This window comes from Caretta caretta, chromosome 4 (assembly GCF_965140235.1).
Source record: "Caretta caretta isolate rCarCar2 chromosome 4, rCarCar1.hap1, whole genome shotgun sequence".
NCBI lineage: Eukaryota > Metazoa > Chordata > Testudines > Cheloniidae > Caretta > Caretta caretta.
Genome location: NC_134209.1, coordinates 128927732 through 128948000, shown reverse-complemented (window position 1 = coordinate 128948000; position 20269 = coordinate 128927732). Strand labels below are relative to the sequence as shown.

The 20269-nt window shown below is 41.1% G+C and overlaps 2 protein-coding genes across 3 annotated transcripts in view; both read right to left on the bottom strand.

Annotated features, from left to right (window-relative positions):
- Nucleotides 1-2672: 2672 nt before the first annotated feature.
- LOC125635511 (uncharacterized) lies at nucleotides 2673-13500 on the bottom strand. The gene is made up of 5 exons (XM_048847268.2): nucleotides 12826-13500; nucleotides 9101-9445; nucleotides 8036-8152; nucleotides 7361-7476; nucleotides 2673-4271 (listed from the first exon to the last, which is right to left on the bottom strand). Exons 1-5 carry the CDS (start codon nucleotides 12878-12880, stop codon nucleotides 4143-4145), a joined length of 762 nt encoding a protein of 253 aa, XP_048703225.1. The 5' UTR covers nucleotides 12881-13500; the 3' UTR covers nucleotides 2673-4142.
- A 6349-nt stretch (nucleotides 13501-19849) lies between these two features.
- The window catches only part of MAN2B2 (mannosidase alpha class 2B member 2), a 57995-nt gene continuing 57575 nt past the window's right edge, over nucleotides 19850-20269 (bottom strand). For both annotated transcript variants that reach the window (XM_048848923.2, XM_048848922.2), the window contains one exon: nucleotides 19850-20103. In XM_048848923.2, coding sequence (XP_048704880.2) covers nucleotides 20006-20103 — 98 coding nt within the window. In that variant the 3' untranslated portion in view covers nucleotides 19850-20005. The remainder of the gene's footprint in view (nucleotides 20104-20269) is intronic.

Genomic DNA, 20269 nt, shown 5'->3' with positions numbered 1-20269 from the left:
CCACATCTGTACCCTAGAGTTCAGAGTGGGGAAGGAACCCTGACAAGCCAGAATACAGTGGAGTCAGCCAATATCCCTTAAATTGGTTTATGGTGGATTTTTAAGGTTTTTAACACTTAATTTACTTGTTAATTTATTTCTCATCCTGGTTAGTGGGGACATTCAGCACATACTGGTGAAGTAAAATAGATCTGAAGCTCTTTACTTTGCAGTTCACTTTTCACAGGCGATTGCTACGAGGCTTAATGAATTTCTTAAATCTTTAAAGACTGCCCCCCCCCCGCCTCTTGCTGTTATCAGCCAAGGGCACAGATGGGTACATAGAGTCATATCAGCTTCTTTGTTTCTCAATGACCGGTCCACGGACCAGTGCCGTTGCTGATCCCTGAGATCTCCCCGACACAGGTTAGTAAGGCAGGAAGCCTGTCCCTGGTATCAAAAAGGTTGAGAAACAGTGGTCTATAGTACCAGTCACCCCTGCCAATGCACCCAAACACCACAGAAGAAGGAAAATCTGTTTCACACCTTCCTTCCACAAATGCCTTTGGAGAAAGGCCCCCCAGTGCTCATGTAGCTTTGGGTGAGGGGAGGGAGAACCCGCCTCCCCATGGAGGGTAAAAGATTTTTAAAAATTAGGAAAACAAATTTAAATGTGAGCCAAGGAGTATTGAAATCTGCAGTACTTAATTGCTGTGGCCAGTGCACCAACCCTCAGCAACAGCATCCTATGGGTCCCATGACATCATAGCTGCCTTATTGTTTAATAAGGTTTGCACCTATGTGCAGAGAGGCGCTTTGAATCTAAAATCAAACCTTTTGAAATGTGGCTCTGGATACACCCTGCTCAGGAGGAAAGAGGCCAAAATGGTGGCTGAAATCAAATCTTCATAGGTTCTCTTGAAGTTTGAAATGTTTTACTATTAGGCATATGGGTTTGAATGATCACCAAATGGTCCAGGGAACTGTCTGACCAGCCAGTGTTAATATCATTCTGGGTGCCAGAATATGACATGAGATTTAGTATAGCGTTCTGTCTGTTTTAAAACAAGTCCATAGCGAACATGGCAGCAGTGGGAAAAATAAATCAACAAGCAAAATAAGCAGATGTGTGATTGTCGTGAGAAGTCCTCGACAGGGATTGCAAAGTCTTGTCTCATATAAGAACCCACGAGAGAAATGCAGCACATGTGTGAAATACTTCCTGACTGAGTAGGGCACAGGCAAAGGGTGTGAGCTCTGAAAATAAATCAGCTGGCTTCTAGCCAGTCAGCTCATGGATAAAAATAGGTCAGGACAACTGGGTGTAACCTTTAAGAGCCAGAACACAGAAATGCTGGTCATATACTGTAATACAGGCAGCTATTAGCAAGGGCAGATCCAGAAATCCTTACTGGGGAGGCCATCATGTAATTTAATACAGTACTTACTAATAATGTCCAGCAAAAACATGATTCACAGACATGCTTCTGACCTGCGGCTCAGAGCATGCGCCTTCGTTCTTAAGTATGTAGCCACATCTCCTCTTTGGCTTTCCTGGCTACAGTGCATCTCCTTGAAGTATTTTAAATGCAGGCCTAACCATTAGCAGATGGGAAAAACAGATTTGTTGCTAACCACTTATTACCTACCTCTGTTGCATTATTGGGAGCTTCTTGGATCAAGCGCTAAGACTTGCTATTAAAGTTACCTTCAGCTTTACCAATTGTATAAGTCTCCTAAATTCCTGTCCATCCATGGACTGAGCCTGATATAAAACTTTCCTGAGACCTTATGACTTCCAGACTACTGACACACTCACCCTGACTAGGCCAACAGGCATTTTCAACGATGATACTTCTCAAATACTGGTCAGGACATTTCAGCCCTGGAACTGCAGATCTGTGAGCAATGTAATTTCATTTTACCCCTTCCCCTTTGTAAGGTATTGGTGCTCTTGCGCTCTCTCTCTCTCCCTCTGTGAGTGAGAGAGAGATTGATCATGGAAAGAATAAGAGACCTACCGTTACTAGCAGCTAAGGGAAATATATTTTAGCTCAACTGGTAGCGAACTGAAAAGGAGTACTTGTAGCACTTACAGAGACTAACAAATTAATTTTGTTAGTTTTTGGAGCTCATGAAATGTCAGATTTCTATTTCTAGCTCCCCAAATCTGTGTGATTTATGTAGCCAGTGTGTGTATCATCAGCAATACACAGATGTGTTAAAATGTTCCTCCTTGCTCCCTTCTCTCCTCCTGCAACCTATGTACAATTTCCAGTGGATTCTGCAGCATGACATTGTAAATATAGAGCTTCCAATAATCAGTTTTCCACAGCAAAGTAATAGTTACTTCAAACACTGAAAGAACACTGGAGAACAAAAAATAAATATAAAATAATGAGCAAAGAAAACAAAAACAGTGGCCTTTCCACTCATAGGACAAGCCCACAGAAATCTGTCCCACTCTGAAGCATCACCAGTCACAAAGATGCTTCATGGCACTTTTATGAGGGCTTTATCCTGCAGGGGAGGGAACAAGCCTGTAATAATTAATATCATGATGAGAGACACTGAGGCTTGTGGTTTAAATTATTTAAATTTAACAAAAAGATAAGAGAAATAACTAAGAAAATCAGATTTTATTTACATATGAGTTAAATACAGATAGATTTAGATTTACTGATAGACAGAGAGATGCTCTGTTGCCAATTGACACTCTGTCTCTCACTCTACACATACAGAAACACACAGAAAATACTTGGAAACCATTCCATTTTCATTGAAAAGATACTGAATAACATTTAAAGTGTCAGAGTTGTTTCTGGGCAGTTTGGAAAAGCCAGTCTGTGTTTGCTGGCACCCTCCAGAACCGTCTGAATCAGCTCTCTCTTACATAATGATGAAGTCTACTTACCTGTGCCCACTGTTGGGAAAATAATCCACTGTCCACCTGTCCACAGAATGAATCTTAACAGCAGACAAAAAAGACTGCTACACAAACACACTGATGTTTCAGCTACTCTCTCTTTTTTTCAATAAGCCTAAAATACTAGCCGCTGCATTTGTTTGCTGTTATGTTATCCCCCTACTGTTACTCACACCTTCTTGTCAACTGTCTGAAATGGGCCATCTTGATTATCACTACAAAAGTTTTTTTCTCCTGCTAATAGCTCATCTTAATTAATTAGCCTCTTAGAGTTGGTATGGCAACTTCCACCTTTTCATGTTCTCCGTATTTATATATATCTTCCTACTATATGTTCCATTCTATGCATCTGATGAAGTGGGCTGTAGCCCACGAAAGCTTATGCTCAGATAAATTTGTTAGTCTCTAAGGTGCCAAAAGTATTCCTCGTTCTTTTTGTGGATACAGACTAACACGGCTGCTACTCTGAAACCTTTACTCAGAAAGGCTCTAGCTATCTTCTTTAATGCATTAACTGTCATATTCTATATAGGATGTAGTTAGTATGCAGGACAGCATACTGTCCTGCATACTAACTCATGCTAAGATAGGGTAATGAAATCTCATGCTTCAGTGCATCTGGTGATCCCCTCAGTGGTCAGGAAGGATTTCATCCTATGCACAGTATTGCTCAACTGTCTGGGTGATTATCAGTGTGGGTTTTTTCTCCATCTTCCTCTAAACCATCATGTAGTGTCCATTGCCTGAAGCAACACTTTTAATGGTTTGATGGTATTCAATTTGGCAAATGCTCACAGTATGATTGCGCATTGTTATGTTTACTCCTGCACACTGGAAAGTGGGAACTGGGGGGAAGAGAAGCCACTGCATGACAATAAACCCCCAGGTAAATAGTGAGATATCAAACTTTTAAAACAGCAACAACAAAAGACTCCGGGAATTTTGCATGAAAGTCAATAACAAAAATACTTTTCTCCATTATTTTGAACCAACCTTACTTCTCGTACCATACTCGCTTCACTTTCACAATGGTGTTCCATGGACAGCAAACAGACTTCACTGCATTTCAGTTGCACACTGGGAGATCAAGAAGCAAATTACGCTATTGTACTCAGTGGCTTGCCAGTTTTATCTCTCTGTCTCATTAATTACATGAACTTTCAAATCTGGAATGTCAAAGTGGATGGAGGGTCCTTGCTGTTTTCCTCACATCTTCTAGATTTCCCAGCTGCTGCAGTTAGTCATGAGATTTACTAATCTTCTGCGCATTTGATGCAAAAGCGACAGAGTGTTTGTTCTCCTGCTCTTTATCTTCATCTTGCTTCATTGCAAAATAATCAAGGGACTCATAAAGTGTGGAAATAGCCTTGAAAACCAAAGAAAACTCCCATCAAATTGACTTATACTATTCAAGTGTGTTTTAAGCTGAATAATTATCTAACACATCACCTAGAATAGTACCCAAGGAACCTGATTTGACGCATCTCAAAAGTCAGAGTTCTACATTTAGAAATAAGCCCAAGCCACAATACTTGGATTCAAATGCAAAGTTTTCCCCATCTTTGGAACCAGGGGTTTCATTTATCCCATTATAGGAAGGGGCCAGATGCAAAGTTCTCATTTGGATCTAAATCCCACAAAATTTGCAGTGGTTGATCCTGACTTTAGTTCAGGTCCATTCCTATTTAAATGGCACCAGAACTGGGCTGGGTTTTCTACCACCATGACCTTTCAAGCCCCGTAATGTCCCCACTATACATGGGTTTATGTACAAAACCATAGTGCTATTTCCTTTAGCTGCTATTTTCGATGTAATCTATCTAGCGTCCAATTGCTGTGCTACCTAGGTGCTATTCGGAGTCATACAAAATGACCCAATTTTCATTTCATGAGTATTTGTGGGTAAAATCTTTGTGGTCTTTAGATGAGATCTGCAGCAAAATCCTGGGGAGACCTAAACATCTCCCTGAAAACCCACATACCTGTGCATGCACACAGCACAAGATTCTGTTATGCCTGGGGTGTTTACCACAGAATCATCTCGTTAACTCTCCCAAAATCCTTAGCCTTGTGCAGTACACAATAGTGTGATAATGGACATCAAGAATTGGATGTTTTTTAATTTGTCCTCACAATAACTGTTTTGAGGAAAGTATTATCATCCCCGTTTTTACAGAAGGGAAACTGAGGCCCAGATAGATGAAGTGGCTTGCAGTAGGAAATCTGTGACAGAGTCAATAATATGACCCAAGCCTGGATTCCCAGCCCTGTTCTTCAGCCACATGATCACCCTTTCTCCCCAAGAGGTAGAAAACAACGACAACTGCCTTGATACCTAAACAAGTAGAAACTGTGGTGCTCATAGCTACGTGGCATCCACTTTGTGAGAACGTAAATTAGAGTTGGCAGATAGATTTGCACAGGATATAAGATGTGGATTCAGATATGAATAAACGTAGGTTGCAGCAGCATGACACTCGCTGTCTCCAGAAAAGGTACCTAATGCAACCCAGGCAAAAAATAGCAAAAGCTCATTTAAAGCAAGCAAAAAACTTTCTAAACAATTGCTGCAAACTTTTGTGACACTTGTCATCTGATCCAACTAATAACAAGGTAGTCTTGGAAATGAAAGATCACAATTCATATTAAAATGATCATATCTGTATTAGAATGTAAAAGGTACATGACAAGAGGTGACTGTGGCTAACAGCCATTTAGTTATAAAATAACAACAACAACAATAGATCTTTCATAATTATATTCACACATCTTCTGGATGACTCTCGTTGTCCATGCAAGTCCATTGCAGCTAATGGCTATCAGTGAACTGATTGCTTTGCACCCCAGCTTTGATGCTTGCCTTCTCATTCTCAACACAATTTTTCTCATGTCCTCATCAAATATTAACAAGTAACAGAGCTATCCACCATAATAAGAGGTCTACTTTTATATTTTAAATGAAATTAATAGATTTTTAAAAAAATATTTTGACTGAGGTAATATCTTTTACTGGGCCAACAGAAGTTGGTTCAGTGAAAATTCAGCCACCTTGTCTCACAAATATACTGGGATCAAGATGGCTACAACAACAGTGCAAAAATTATTTTGATATTTCCTGTAGAATTACAAAATAAACTCTTTAATCATCGAATCACAGAACTGGAAGGGACCTTGAGAGGTCAGGAAGGGACCCAGGGTGAATCAATGCATTCTGGTGAAGAAGCTCTCAATTATATATTTTTCCAAAAAATTACTCTTGTCCTGACCATTTGTGCCCTCCATGGCAATTACCAGTGGATTTTCAGGAGTGGTAACAACAACACTAATGTGAGACTGAGTATGAGGTGAGAAGCCAAGAACTTCTGTGTTTTAATAGCAGCAGCTCTGTCTATAACCACCTCTGTGGCCTTTGGCACTTTACCTAACCACTCTGGGCTTCATTTAGTGTAAGCCTGTGAAACTCCCACTGATTTCAATGGGAACTGTGTCTGCTAGGGTTGAATTTGGTCCTCTGTCTCTCAATATCCCGATCTGTTAACCTAGATATTGTGAGAATATTATTATTTAAGGTTAAAACAGTGGTTTGATGATGTCAGGGGCTATATTTAAGGGCTAACCACCCCACACCCCCACCTGTTATCCTGCTACAGCTAGTGTGCTTAGGGTTAGGTGAATAACTTCCAAACAAATGGAAATCAGACACAGCTATGAATTTTTATGATGCCATGGACACCTTTACTGCTGATGGCAGTACAAAGACCCATAAAGATGCCTTAACCGGCTTCATGGGGTCTCCCCAGAACAGGGGAATCTGGAGGCAGGTGTAACTGGTTCTATGCCACCCCCAATGTAGGGATGTCCTAGGCGCAGCCAGGGAAAAGGGGCATGGCTGAGCGCTACTGCATTCCAGTGATCTCCAGATGCTGGAATGGTACCTTGAGCTGAACCAGGACCAAAGGGAGGAGCAGAGAGACAGTGTAAAGCCAACTTTCCCAGTCCCTAGCTACATTGCGGTGTTGCTCCAGCACCAGTGAGACGCTGAACCTCTTGAGTACAATATGGTATAGCCTCCTTACTCCTCTTGCTTACTTAATATATACATACTTGTGTTCTGTGCTTTCCCCACAATGTAAAGTACACTGAAGCTGCTAACCATGGCTGCAGTAGCAATAGGGGACAATGCTGAGGCATGCTATAGCATTTCAGGGGGAAGAGTATGATACGGCCTTCCCAACATGCAGAGTTTTAAATAAAATTAAGCAAGTTTGCTTTGCTCTTATTGACAATGCATTTCATTTTATTTCACAGCTTTACATTGTGCAGTAGGATACTGTACTGTACTAAATAACAGCAACTTCCTGTTCTCCTGTTAAATTCTATCTGCTCAATTGAACCTCAGTGAGAACCTCACTTCAGAGCCCACTTGTAGGCCGACCCATGCTGTAAATCGCTTACCCATTCTGATGAGTTTGATGAAGAAGAATTTATCTCATCTGCTTCATTTCTCTCATTTCCTTTCTCCAGTTTGGTAACCTGAAGTGTCTGTTCCTCATGGGTCCTTCTCTCTGGCACTGAAGGTGGATGGAACACATTTATGTGACATAAATACAAAGCAGAGCCATTATTTTGTTTATTACACATTTCAGGAGTCACACATCAATGCTTTGTGAGGGTAGATTGATGGGGACTGATCTTTCATTGGTCTCCATGGCATCCAAAGGGGAGTGTAGACCTACTGTGTCCTAGTGAAGGGTGCCCAGACACCAAACTTCTGCAGTCCCTTTTATACACCATACAGCTCACCTTTGCAGGGTCCATGTGTGGCAGCACATTGTAGAGACACATTTACTCTTTCCAGGACTGTGAGTAATCCAAGCAAGGGAGGGTGCATAGTGATTGCAGGTGCATAAGAAGGGTCCATGCAAACACACATGGAGCATGCCTCATAATAAATGCCTGGAATGCCCCACCTACCGCTCATTGCTTGTAGTACCCATGAAGAGCCAGGATTGGAGGCACAATAGTTGTACCATGCAATTCCCCTCCTAGTGCTGCTTTTTTAGGTGCACACATACTCTGAGACCAGCATTTGCTGGTAGGGACTATATGGAAAAATGCAGGGCCACTTACCAGTGTTTTTTGAGTTCTGCTGCTTTTTGTAACGGAGATAGAAACAGCCCCCTGATATTAGGAAAGGAAAGATGGCCAGAATTGCCATAAAATGATAGTTATCCATTGATCCAGCTTCTGCAATCAAACATTTCAAATCAAGTTACTTATTACTTAAAAGCACAATATATAAGACCATGTTAGGTTTTTAGATATACGTGTGTTCTACTGCCTCAATGGCTAGGTTCAATCCTAGTAAATATTAGATCCCACAAACACTTAAACATGTGTGTGATTTTGCTCATTTGAATAATCCCTTCAATAGGACAACTCATGTAAACAAAGTTACACACATGCTTAAGTGTTTGCAGGTTTGGGCCCTAAAATAAAAATGATTAATGTTTTGCAATTATACAATAAAATAATAAAATATTGCAGGTCTGTAGCATTTTTATCCTGTTTAAATCATTTGATGCCCATTGCAATGCTTGCCATAAGTGAATCAAAAATGCCTAATATTTTATCTCCTAATCTTGCTTGTTTTTATAAATTAATAAAACATAATAAATGATAAAAACTCTACCACTGGGGTGAGCTCATGACTAAACTGAGTAACGGTGTGACTCAGTGATGCAACCATTGCCTTTCCTCACTCCATCCCTCTCCCTAGCGTTTCTCATCCTCATTCACTGCCTCACATCTAAATTATAGACTGTAAGCTCTTCCAGGCTTCACAGTGTCGTTCTAGGGCTTCTGTGAAGCACCCAGAAGACCTGAGGGTGCTATAAATAATAATTTCATGAATCCTCTCAGCAATCATGTGATGTCAGTAAATGAGCATTTGACAGCTGAGGAAACTAAAGCAGAGAGGTTAAGTGAATTGCCCAAGGCAACAGAAGGAGTTAGTGTCAGAGTCAGAATAAGGACATGGGTGCTCCTAATGCCCTGTTTTTTTTTGTCAGATCATTGGCTTTATAACCCTTAAGGGAGAAAAAAAGTAAGTAACACATTTCTGACTAAAAAATCTTCAGGGAGACAAATGAAGTGGCATCTCTATAGAACAATTCATGTCAATTGCTTGTTTACCTTGCTCTTCAATAATCAGAGTTGTTCCATTTCCCAGTCCTTTTTTCATGAAAGGTATTTCGGTAATTATCTCACAGAAGTAAGTTCCAGTGTTATTTCTTTTCACAACTTCGATCTTTAACACTGTCTTATCCTTGTGTGTGGCATTGGCTGTGTAGTAAAGTGTTGTTGATAGCTCTCTGCTGGTGCCCTCTTTAAAGGTGAGATGTTGTATTTTCCAGACTACTCTAAACCGCTCGACCATCTCATCGTTTTTCCAGGAACAGGTAATTTCAGCTGACATTCCAATGGATACCTTAATTTCTGATGGTGTCTGGCTGACTGTTAATTCATTGGTACCATTTGCTATTGACAAAAAACAAATAACTTTAAGTTTAGCGCAGGCATAATAAAACAGCACAATAATAATTTATGGCATTATGGAGCCTATTTTATGACAACACCCTCACTTTTTAAAAGTTAGTTACTCCTGTTTTCCCCTAAATAATTACAAATACCTTAGTGTGGCCTTAGAACACCTCAATGCCAACTGGCAAAGAGTTCACTGTTTTGTAACAGCAACCCTTGACAGGCCTGACAAACTCACAACACCCAACACGCTGCTGTCATGGTAACCAAAGCCAAAAAGGGTCAAGTGAGGTATCTAAAAAAACCTTATTTTTGCAAGATGTAGGTATGGATGATATTTAAGGACTCGTGAATAGGTAATGAAAATATGTTTCTGAGTCTGTATCCCAGGCAGGGTTCACAAACAGGTTGTGTCAGACAAGGAGATATATCCTCACCTGTTTGCCTTGGTTCACATGTAAAATAAGCATTGTAAGCCAACATAGTAAAAGACCATTTGTATAGGACAACAAGATGAGGCTGTGAAGACAATGTGGTGTCAGCACCCCAGGGAATAAACCACGGGCGGTCAGCCTGACTCTGGGGACCAACCGAAGAACTTTAGGGATGTAAGAAGGCAAAAGGACAGTGCTTTTAGTATTCATGCAAGGTGGATCCGAGCCCTGTGGTTGATGACTCTGGGAGATTGCTCTAGGTGAGAAATACTTTAGACAAGGATTTTAGCCTGTAGAAGTTAAGTTTAGACTCTAAGAAGGGTGTTATACTTTTTGTTTTATATGTAACCATTTGGTTTCCATTTGTTATCCTTAGTCACTATCTCTTAAATTTCAGCTTTTGATAATAAAGGTATGATTGTTTTCACCATAACTATATGTCGGTGCTGTGATGTTATATTGGAGCTGACCTCTGTTGAACCAAAGATGTCTCATTCTGAGTGTGCCAGTGACAGGGTCTGGATAGGACAGGAGGTGTTTTCACAGGGGCTAGGGTTCATCTATTGTTAACCTGCCAGGCAAAGTAAGGGCTGGCCGAGCCCAGAGGAAATTGGTTAGGAGATTAACAGACTGATGGCGTCAGGGTGCTGACACCCAGTAAAGCAGCAGCAGCACCAGCTGAGGCAGGGAGGTAACAAAGTGGCTCACGGTCCTGGGCACCCCAAGAAGGATAACACTTTGATCATATTGAAACTAACTGTCCCTTTGAATGGTGACAGGTTTCAGAGTGGTAGCCGTGTTAGTCTGTATCAGCAAAAACAATGAGGAGTACTTGTGGCACCTTAGAGACAAACAAATTTATGTGGGCATAAGCTTTCGTGGGCTAAAACCCACTTCATCAGATGCTTGGAGTGGAAAATACAATAGGCAGGTAGTAGTAATGAGGCCAACGTAATCAGGGTGGCCCATTTCAAACAGCTGACAAGAAGGTGTGAGTAACAGTAGGGGGACATTAGTTTTTTTTCACCATACTAATTTCACCCTACTGTTACTCACACCTTCTTGTCAACTGTTTGAAATGGGCCACCCTGATTACATTGGCATCATTACTACTACAAAAGTGATTTTTCCTCCCTTGGTATTCTACTGTTGAGAATAGCCCACTTCCACTTTAATTGAAATGTCTCGTTAGCACTGACCCCACGACTTGGTAAGGCAACTCCCATCTTTTCATGTACTGTGTATATATACCTGCCTATTGTATTTTCCACTCCAAGCATCTGATGAAGTGGGTTTTAGCCCACGAAAGCTTATGCCCAAATAAATTTGTTAGTCTCTAAGGTGCCACAAGTCCTCCTCGCTGTTTTTGGTCCTTTGAAGTTTACCTCCATTGCTGCTAATGGCGCAGTAATGGACCATTTCCCGAGTTTCATGCTCAATTTTCACTGAATTCTTAGGCCCTATAAACCCTGTACAGCCAAATCCCAAGTGAGGACACCAGGATTTGGCTCTATATTTCTCATAATCTTAAAGACATTGGTCAAGTTTTATAAGAGCTGTGCAATCCCTTTTGAAAGCGTTAGCCTGGTTTTTCTTCTTCTTTTGAACTGATGAAGCTTTCTTCCCACATAGAGAAGTTATAAGAAATCTTTCTCCTCCTTTTTTTTCACAATGTGGCTCACACGAGCTATTTATTTAATCCACCTTGATCATTTATAGTCCTACCGTGAAGGGTCCAATTCCAATCCTACCAAAATCAATGGCAACATTTCCATTTTTAATACAGTAACAGCAGTATCAGCCCCAAGAGTCGCAAAGTTCACTTGAAATTTTATTAAGATTTAAGAGCACACCCACAAGAAAACATTGATTTTTTCCTCCCTTCCTACTTTACAATATATTCTTTTTCAGAAAAAGCAGCTCTTGCCTTTATTATTATTTAAAACTTGTGCATCATATCATTGGTTTGAATGGCACTTTAAATGCTGGGTAAAAATGCAGTATCCACCTGAAAGATATTAGAACTGAAATGCAGAATGACCAAGATAGAACATATTGCTGAATAAACATCAGAAAAAAGGGGGAGGGGGAAAGGAAGGGAAGAATATTTAAATAGTAAGATTATTGGGTTGCTAAAGTGGCATGGTATATATCATATTAATTTCTAGGTTTTTGAACTAATTCATTTTAGGGTTTTTTTTAATATTATTTTTATTGTATTAGACACGTTTCCTGCATCCCCGCCTTATTGGTTTCCTCCCTCTTTGTTAAAAACACATCAGAAAACATCTTTTTTTCTCTTATCTAAATATCTTAATTTCTCTTTTCTTCTGCTTTACTATTTAGTGCTATTACTATAATATTTAACGCTGTTCAGCTTTTTGCAATACAGTTTGTATGAAAGCTGTGATACAAAAACCCAACTGTATTGTATTTCACTAGCTATTTGTTTGCGAAGAAAGTCTTCACAATATTTTAAATTTTACACTGAGTTAATCTTGATGAAGAACTTACTATAAAGGTCTAATTTTAAATAAAGGAAATTGATAATTATTAACTTGGTGACATCATTTTGGAATTAGTACAATGTAATTTTTTAATCTTTGGATTTCTTCTAAGACAAACATTTTTGGGCTAATGCTCTTTGAGCAACTTCTTCTAATCGCATGGTATTTTGCCAATAGTGGCTTGGATTCAGCATAAACAATAATTTTGCCTTCTGCAGTACAAAAACCTGAGTAATGTTCTCCCAAACATGCACACATGGCAATCTATGTGAAGGGCTTGCACAGCAGCTACATATGTTTTAATTGATCTATACATATTTGGGGCATTAGCTTTTAGGTTTTTAAAACCAAACTGATTTTTTTGATTAACCCTAGAGAATTACAGATATACCAACTGCACCAAATCCCAACCCCCTCAAAACTTCAAAGAACTTACCTAAGTAGCCAAAGCACTCTGTCAAAAGGATAAATTTCAGGATAATTGTGGTCATCACTCAGGATTATTAAAGCTCTCATCAGTGCCTCTCAATTGAAAGTCAGTAAGACAAGGAGTGAGAAAGAACGTGTCAGATGTGAAGTTTAACTTCCTGTTCCCTCTGCTGTAGTTACTTCATAACATCTGAAAGCAAACAACTTTATTCTAACACATCTCTTGAATTACAATGACATTCTTCTCTTTCAAAACCCAGCCCAATCTGTCTGAATTGCTGAACATTGTTTTTTAAATTAAGCCGAACCGCTTGCCCCTTAATAATGAACATTATCAGTCCTTGTTTTCTTCCTAGAGTATGAACACAGCCCTGAGTTTCCCCGCATATAAGTGTCCCATTTTCAAGTCAGTTTCTTGACTGTCACTCCTTTGGAAGCACTTGATAAAGATGAATTTCCCTCAGCTGCTTTGTCCCTCTCCTAGCACACTTCATCCATTTCATTAACCTTATGAATCTGTTTTTTCTAAAGGATTCTGTCTGAATCTGAGGATGAGATGAACATGCATATGACTGACACTAACCATTCCCATTACTTTATCTACTACATATTCCAATGGCATCATACCGAACCAGTGCAGCTCCGCTGACAATAGCAACGGTGGACAGCGAGTATAAACAAAGAACAGTTTGTTTAAGAAAGAATTAAGCAAAGTAAGCTGTCATGGGATAAGAGGGAAGATCCTTTTATGGACTGGTGACTGGTTAAAAGATAGGAAACACAGGGGAGGAATAAAAAGACAGTTACCTGTTCTGTAACTGGTGTTCTTTGAGATGAGTTGCTCATGTCTATTCCATGTGTGTGTTCACCACATGCACCGGAGCTGGCAGCTGTTCCCTCAGTGGTATCCATAGGGGACTGCTCTAGCACCCTCAGGAGTGGCGTGCACATGCCATGGTATAAGGGGCGCCCCCAGCTCCCTCAATTCTCAGTTCCTTCTTGCCGGAAACTCTGACAGTGGGGAAGGAGGGCGGGTTACGGAATGGACATGAGCAACATCTCTAAGAACACCAGTTATGGAAAAGGTAACTGTCTTTTCTTCTTTGAGTGCTTGCTCATGTCTATTCCATGTTAGGTGACTCCCAAGCAGTACCAACGGAGGCAGGTAGGAGTTCATGGACGTGCAGATTGCAACACCGCTCTGCCGAACCCAGAGTCATCTCTGGCCTGCTGAGTGATGGTGTGATGCACTGTGAACGTGTCAACCGAAGACCACGTCGTGGCTCTGCAGATGTTCTGGATCATGGGAATGTGCACCAGGAAAGGAATCATGGGAATGTGCCGAGGACGCCTGGACTCTGGTCAAATGGACCCTCATGATTGGCGGCGGTGGGACCTTTGCCAGCTTGTAACAGGTCTGGATGCAGGTGATCCAGTTGGAAATCCTCTGCAAGGACACTGGAAGGCCCTTCATCCTTTCTCTTAGCTCCGTCTCTAGCCAGGGTGGTAGAGAAGGAACTGAAGAAGAAATGCCTGTACATGCTGTCTAACCTCATGGCTGGTGGGGAGCAGCAAATGCATGGGTGGGACAGACAGCTACCAAAGTTCTCCTATCAGCAGCACAGGGGCACAGACAAACCTACAGCGGAGGACCCATAGGGACACTATTTGAAGAAGAGTAATTCTTCCACTCTACTCAGCATTGATAAGGCCTCAGCTGGAGCATTGTGTCCAGTTCTGGGCACCACATTTCAGGAAAGATGTGGGCAAATTGGAGAAAATCCGGAGGAGAGCAACAAAAATTATTAAAGGTCCAGAAAACATGACCTATGAGGGAAGATTGAAAAAATTGGGCTTGGTTACTCTGGAGAAGAGAAGGCTGAGGGGGACATAAGTCTTCAAGTACATAAAAGGCTGTTGTAAAGACGAGGGTGATAAATGTTCTCCATAGCCACTGAGGACAGGACAAGAAATAATGGGTTTAAATTGCAGTAAGGGAGTTTTAGGTTGGACATTAGGATAAACCTCCTAGCTGTCAGGGTAGTTAAGCACTGGAACAAATTACCTAGGAAAGTTGTAGAATCTCCATCATTGGAGGTTTTTATGAACAAATTAGGCAAACATCTGGCTGACTTCAGTTTCACTCAAGAAAGCAAATGGAGGAAGAGACTTTTGAATCATTTTTCACTAACCTAAAGACAAGAAGTCCGGAAGTGTAATTTCCAGACTCTGTCTGAGTCAATGATAAGAGATCAAATTGTGATGGGTACAAAAGATATCAGTGCGGAGGAGAGCAGGAAAGACTGTTAGAAGAGCCAGATCTAAATCTGGAAAAAGCAGTGAGAATTTGCCAATCTGCTGAACTTAGTCGACAACTATTGTACATTTTAGAAAAAAAAAAACCCACAAAGATGTGAATATAGACTTAATAAGAAAAAGTGAAAAACAAGTCTATGGAGGGAAAACAGAGTGAAAGTATTAAAGTTAAAAAAATGAGCATATGAAAGAATGTTCCAGATGTGAAAGGAGGCACCAATCTAGACAAATGTCCAGCATATTGTCAAACCTGTCACATCTGCAAGAAATAGAATCATTTTGCACAAGTTTGCAAACAGAGAAGTCTGGAAAAACTTAGAAATGCACACTGAGCTCAAAATTTGAAAGTCTCAAAGAAGATACCGAATAAGGATTACAGAGCTGACATTACACAGGAAGAAAATTTGTTTCTGGGTATTTTTCTAGTTGCATGAATAACTGGTTTCTTTGTTTCATTTAGCTCTATATTATACATTGTATACAATTTACTAATGCCAGTGAATAACTTTGGAAATGGATGTGCTAATTCCAGAGCCAACATAATCAATTTACTGAAGATTTATCAGTAATTGAAGGAATTCTGTTTAAAGGTAATAGAATAGTAATTCCCTTAGGGTTAACAGCAGGCATGTTGAAATGCTTACACAAGGGATATTTACACATAGAAAAATGTAAATGTAGAGCAAGAGAAGTTCTGTATTGGCCACAAATGAACTAAACATGGAGGATTATATAAAAGACTGTGACATATGTCAAAAATATAGAAATGCTGAGTCTAAACAACCTCTGACATTTATTCAAGAAAACAGAAGACCTTGGCCTAAAATAGGTTTAGAGCTATTTGAATATAAAGGACATGCATAATTTATAGTTACTGATTATTTTTGGCATTTTCCTGAAATATATAGACTAAAAAACAATGTGCTAATTAATAAAATTACATCAATTTTTGGAAGGCATGGCATTCCCAATATAGTAATAACTGATAATGGACCTTTATTTCAGTCAAGAGTTTAAAAGATTTGCCATAGTATATGATTTCAGATATATCACATCAAGTTCAGGTTACCCACAGTCTAATGGGCTAGTTGAAAATGGTGTTAAAATAGTAAAAAGATTACTAATAAAGGCTGAAGAAACAAATACTGATTTATATTTGGCATTATTAAATTACAGAACATTGCCATTACAACAAGTTTTATCCCCTGCACAATTGTTATTTACAGAAAGGTTAGAAACACATTACCTATGTTTTTTCAAGAAGGGTATAAGTATAAATATCAGTCAAGTTTGTAATCAAAAGAATTATTTTGATAGAAGATCACATAAACTACCTTATCTGAAACCAAATGAGAGAGTGTACATCTATAATGGTAGAAACTGGGCTCAGAAAGCCACTGTAACGAAAGAGGTAGCCCCTAAGTCTTAGGATGTCATGACTAATAGTGCTCAAGTGTATAGACAAAATTGGAGACACTTGCAAATGTTACCTGCAAGATTAGATTTAGCTCACAAAGAAATAATATAATACAGCAACAAGTACAGCAAGAAAATGAAAAGGATGTAATTCCTCTAAGTAATAAGAATAACGTCCATAATACAGGAGATGTGGTGTTACTGTGGCTTTAGGACGGGGGTGGGCAAACTTTTTGACCTGAGGGCCACATCTGAATATGGAAATTGTATGGCGGGCCATGAATGCTCATGAAATTAACAATTCAGCGATATTCAAATAAACTCTATTTAATAAAGATACATTTGAATGGAAATAAACATAAAACTTTGCTTACTATTATAAACATACCATCATAATTAAACCAAACTTACCTCCTTTCCACACCCTCTTTGATTAATGTGAACAATGCAGCTGGTCATCTTTCTTTACAATGGCATCAAAGTCCAGTGTCATTCTCATTGGGGAAATCCACATTCATTAAAAGTTTGTATATAGTAAGGGATGTTACTGAGGTGTGGTGGGAGGACTCATGGGATGTGGCATGGGGGGGCTCTATAAGGGATGTTACCAAGGTGTGGGGAGGGGATAGGGCTGTCCCTAGCTATTCTGGGGCCCTATGCAGCCCCCCCACAGGGGTGGGGACTGGGGCACCAGGCCTCCATGTGCGGGTGGGGCTGGCACCAGGCCTCCATGGGGGTGGGGACTTGGGAGGCAGGAGGGAACCACCCCCCAGCACTCTCCGGTGGTGTGGCTGGGGCCTGGTTGCTGCACTTCGTGCTGCCGGTGAGTGCAGGCCTGGCCCTGCTATGGTCCTCAGGGGTGGGAAGAGACGGGGCTGGGGCGGGGAAGGGCTGGAGTGGGGGAGGGGCTGGGGCGGAGCAGGGGTAGGGGTCATGGGGAAAAGGCAGGGCAGGGGCTGGAGCAGCACACAGCTTAATGTACACTTAAGCATGTGTACTTTGCGTATGGGTAAGGATGGATCTGGGAGTGGGACTCATGGAGTTTGGAGCGGTCGGCGGCGAGGGAGCTCTACAGGGATGGTACCGGGGACCCCAAGGGGCCTTGCCGGCAGTGACACCAAGGCAGTCATACCAGACACTGCCATGGGTGGAGGCACCCTAGCTGGGATGGGTGCGGCCCCTGGGTGGTTTTGAGAGTCTCGAGGGTGGGTCCGCAGGAGAGCGGGAGGGTCTGGGCCGCAGCGATTGGCTGATGAGGAATGAAGCGAGTCTCTCGGAGGAGCGGTGCCTCAGGGATTAGTCGATCAAGGAGCTCACGGATCCTAACTGGACTCGATTAGGGGCAGTATCCTGCAATGTGGCTGGCCTTGATCATTGGCTACTTTGTGCAGAGGTGGGAGATCACTCTGCAGCCCCCTTCCTCCCGCCTCCAGACACGGACTTGGCGGTGAGGCTGCACCCAACCCCGACACAGAGCAAGGGCTGAGCCTCCCCAGAAACATCCCGGGGTCCTGCCCATCCACACAATGCCCACCAAGAAAGCAAGCAAGAGGGACAGAGTCTCGCACACACGCCCAGCCCTGGCCCCTGATCCAGATGTAGACAAGAAGGCTCAGCCTGGCAGAATCCAAGTGTGGAGAGGCTTAGTGGTGGCGGGGGCGGGGGATCCAGGTATGGGGTGAGAGGGTTCTGTATGGGGCAATCTGGGTGCAGGCAGCTCAGTGGGGGTTCTGGGTGCATCAGGGATATGGATGCAAAGGGTTTGTTGAGGGGTTCTGGGTGCAGGGGGAATGGGACTCTGCAGGGGGGTCCAGGTGAAGGTGGTTGTGGCTCAACAGGGGGAGGTCTGGGTGTGTGGGGCTCATCTGGGGTGTGTTAGGGTGCTGGTGGAGTGGGGCGGGAGTCCAGGTGCAGCTGGTTGGGGTTCAGTGGGGGGGGTCTGGATACAGGGGGCTCCATTGGGGTGGTTCAGGTGTAGGCGGGACCCCACAGTGATTTACCTCTCCACCAGCTGCGCGAGGTGCCCAAAATGACATGCCTTCACTGATGGGGAGGGGTATGTGACTGCTTTTGCGGCCTCCCTTTGCTTCCCTGTCAGAAGTCATTTTTCAGCGAGGAAGCAAAGAAATCTGCGGGGGACATGAATTCTACATGTGCGCAGTGGTGCAGAATTCCTCCAGACGTAATTATACAGGAGGTCAGATTAGATGATCACAATGGTCCCTTCCAGCCTTAGAATCTATTAATCTATGAAAAATATAAAGTAAAATGCTATTTTAATTATTATCTAAGACCTCAGTGAGGTGTTACGTGAAAGCTAGCTGTGACTACTAGTACTATAAAGCAGAGGCAATACAAAGAAACTAAACATTCAACACAAACATTACTTTTGAAGCAATAGGCCACGTTAATCCATAGGTTTAAATGAAGTGGCCCCTATTTGCTCTGTGTTCTTCTTTCCCTTTTTTCTCCTTCTAGGCAGGGAGACAGCACGCAATATTTTGCCCCATGCTGCAGCAAGCAGAATTCACAGTTTCTGATGCAAATCAAAATAACTAAAAATGACAGACCTGTTTCTGATCTCATTGTCATGGGTTTAAATTTGGAGTAACTCCATTTCATTCCGCTTATCTACACAGGTGTATATGACAGCACAATTAGGCACCAAAGCGCCACATTAATTAGAGTTGAGCAGAAAATAGGGAAACATATTTCATTTTGTTTTTAAAAAATCCAATTTTCTATAATGATGAGCATTTCTTTAGCTAATAAAGCACACCAGTGTGTGTTCTTTTAAAAAACAGGCTACCTTAAATAAATGCAGTTCTTACTATTTGTAACTAACACTTCTATAACCCTAAATGTAGTCCTTCACACGTAACTCCTTCCCAATCTAGTTATTAATGAACATTTCTCACAATCAGTGTACATGTCTGAACTTGGCAGACAACTGTAGCTTTACATTCTTTATGAGAACAAGAGACTAAATAATCCAGGCTCTTTGTATTGTAATCTGTAGAGGCAAAGCCCATCATTTCAAAATTTTAAAAACAGACAGAACTGAAATGGATTTAACAATGCAAAGAAATAGAGTCACAGCCTCCCAGTTTCATATCCTGGCTGATACATTTGTACTGCAGTATAGATCGGGTCCTAACCAGTCAGATATTTTCCTCTTTTTTCTATTTTCAAGCTCAACGTTTTTAATTTCTAGAAAAACATGTTTTAAATAGCTGACCTAAGAAAGTATGGGGTACTTTCCTTTAAAAAGAAGCAAATGAACCAGCAACTAATTCTGATGATTTAATCAAGTTTAACAGTTTATTACAGAATAATTATTCCTTCCATTTACCATACTAGGAAAAAAGTTCTCAAAACGGTTGCTTCATTTCTTTAAAAAAAAAAAAAATACAGCCAGTTATTCAATAGTTGGCCCAGGAATAATCTGCAAACTTTCATTGATCTTGAAAGTATACAAAAAAGGTCCTAATTTCCTTTGGGTGAATAGTCACAGTAGCGTTTTCTGTGGTCTTCTTTCTATTACTGAAGAGGCCTATAAAACGCAAAAATGCAGGTGTTTATGATTTGTCATTTACTCTGAAAAGCGTTATTTCAGATCAACTGCACATAGTATTTTGCTGTCTCAACATTTTTGATCCACCTAGGTTTGAACAGATTTTCTTTTCTAATTTAAACAGCTGCACCGATAACTCTAAGGA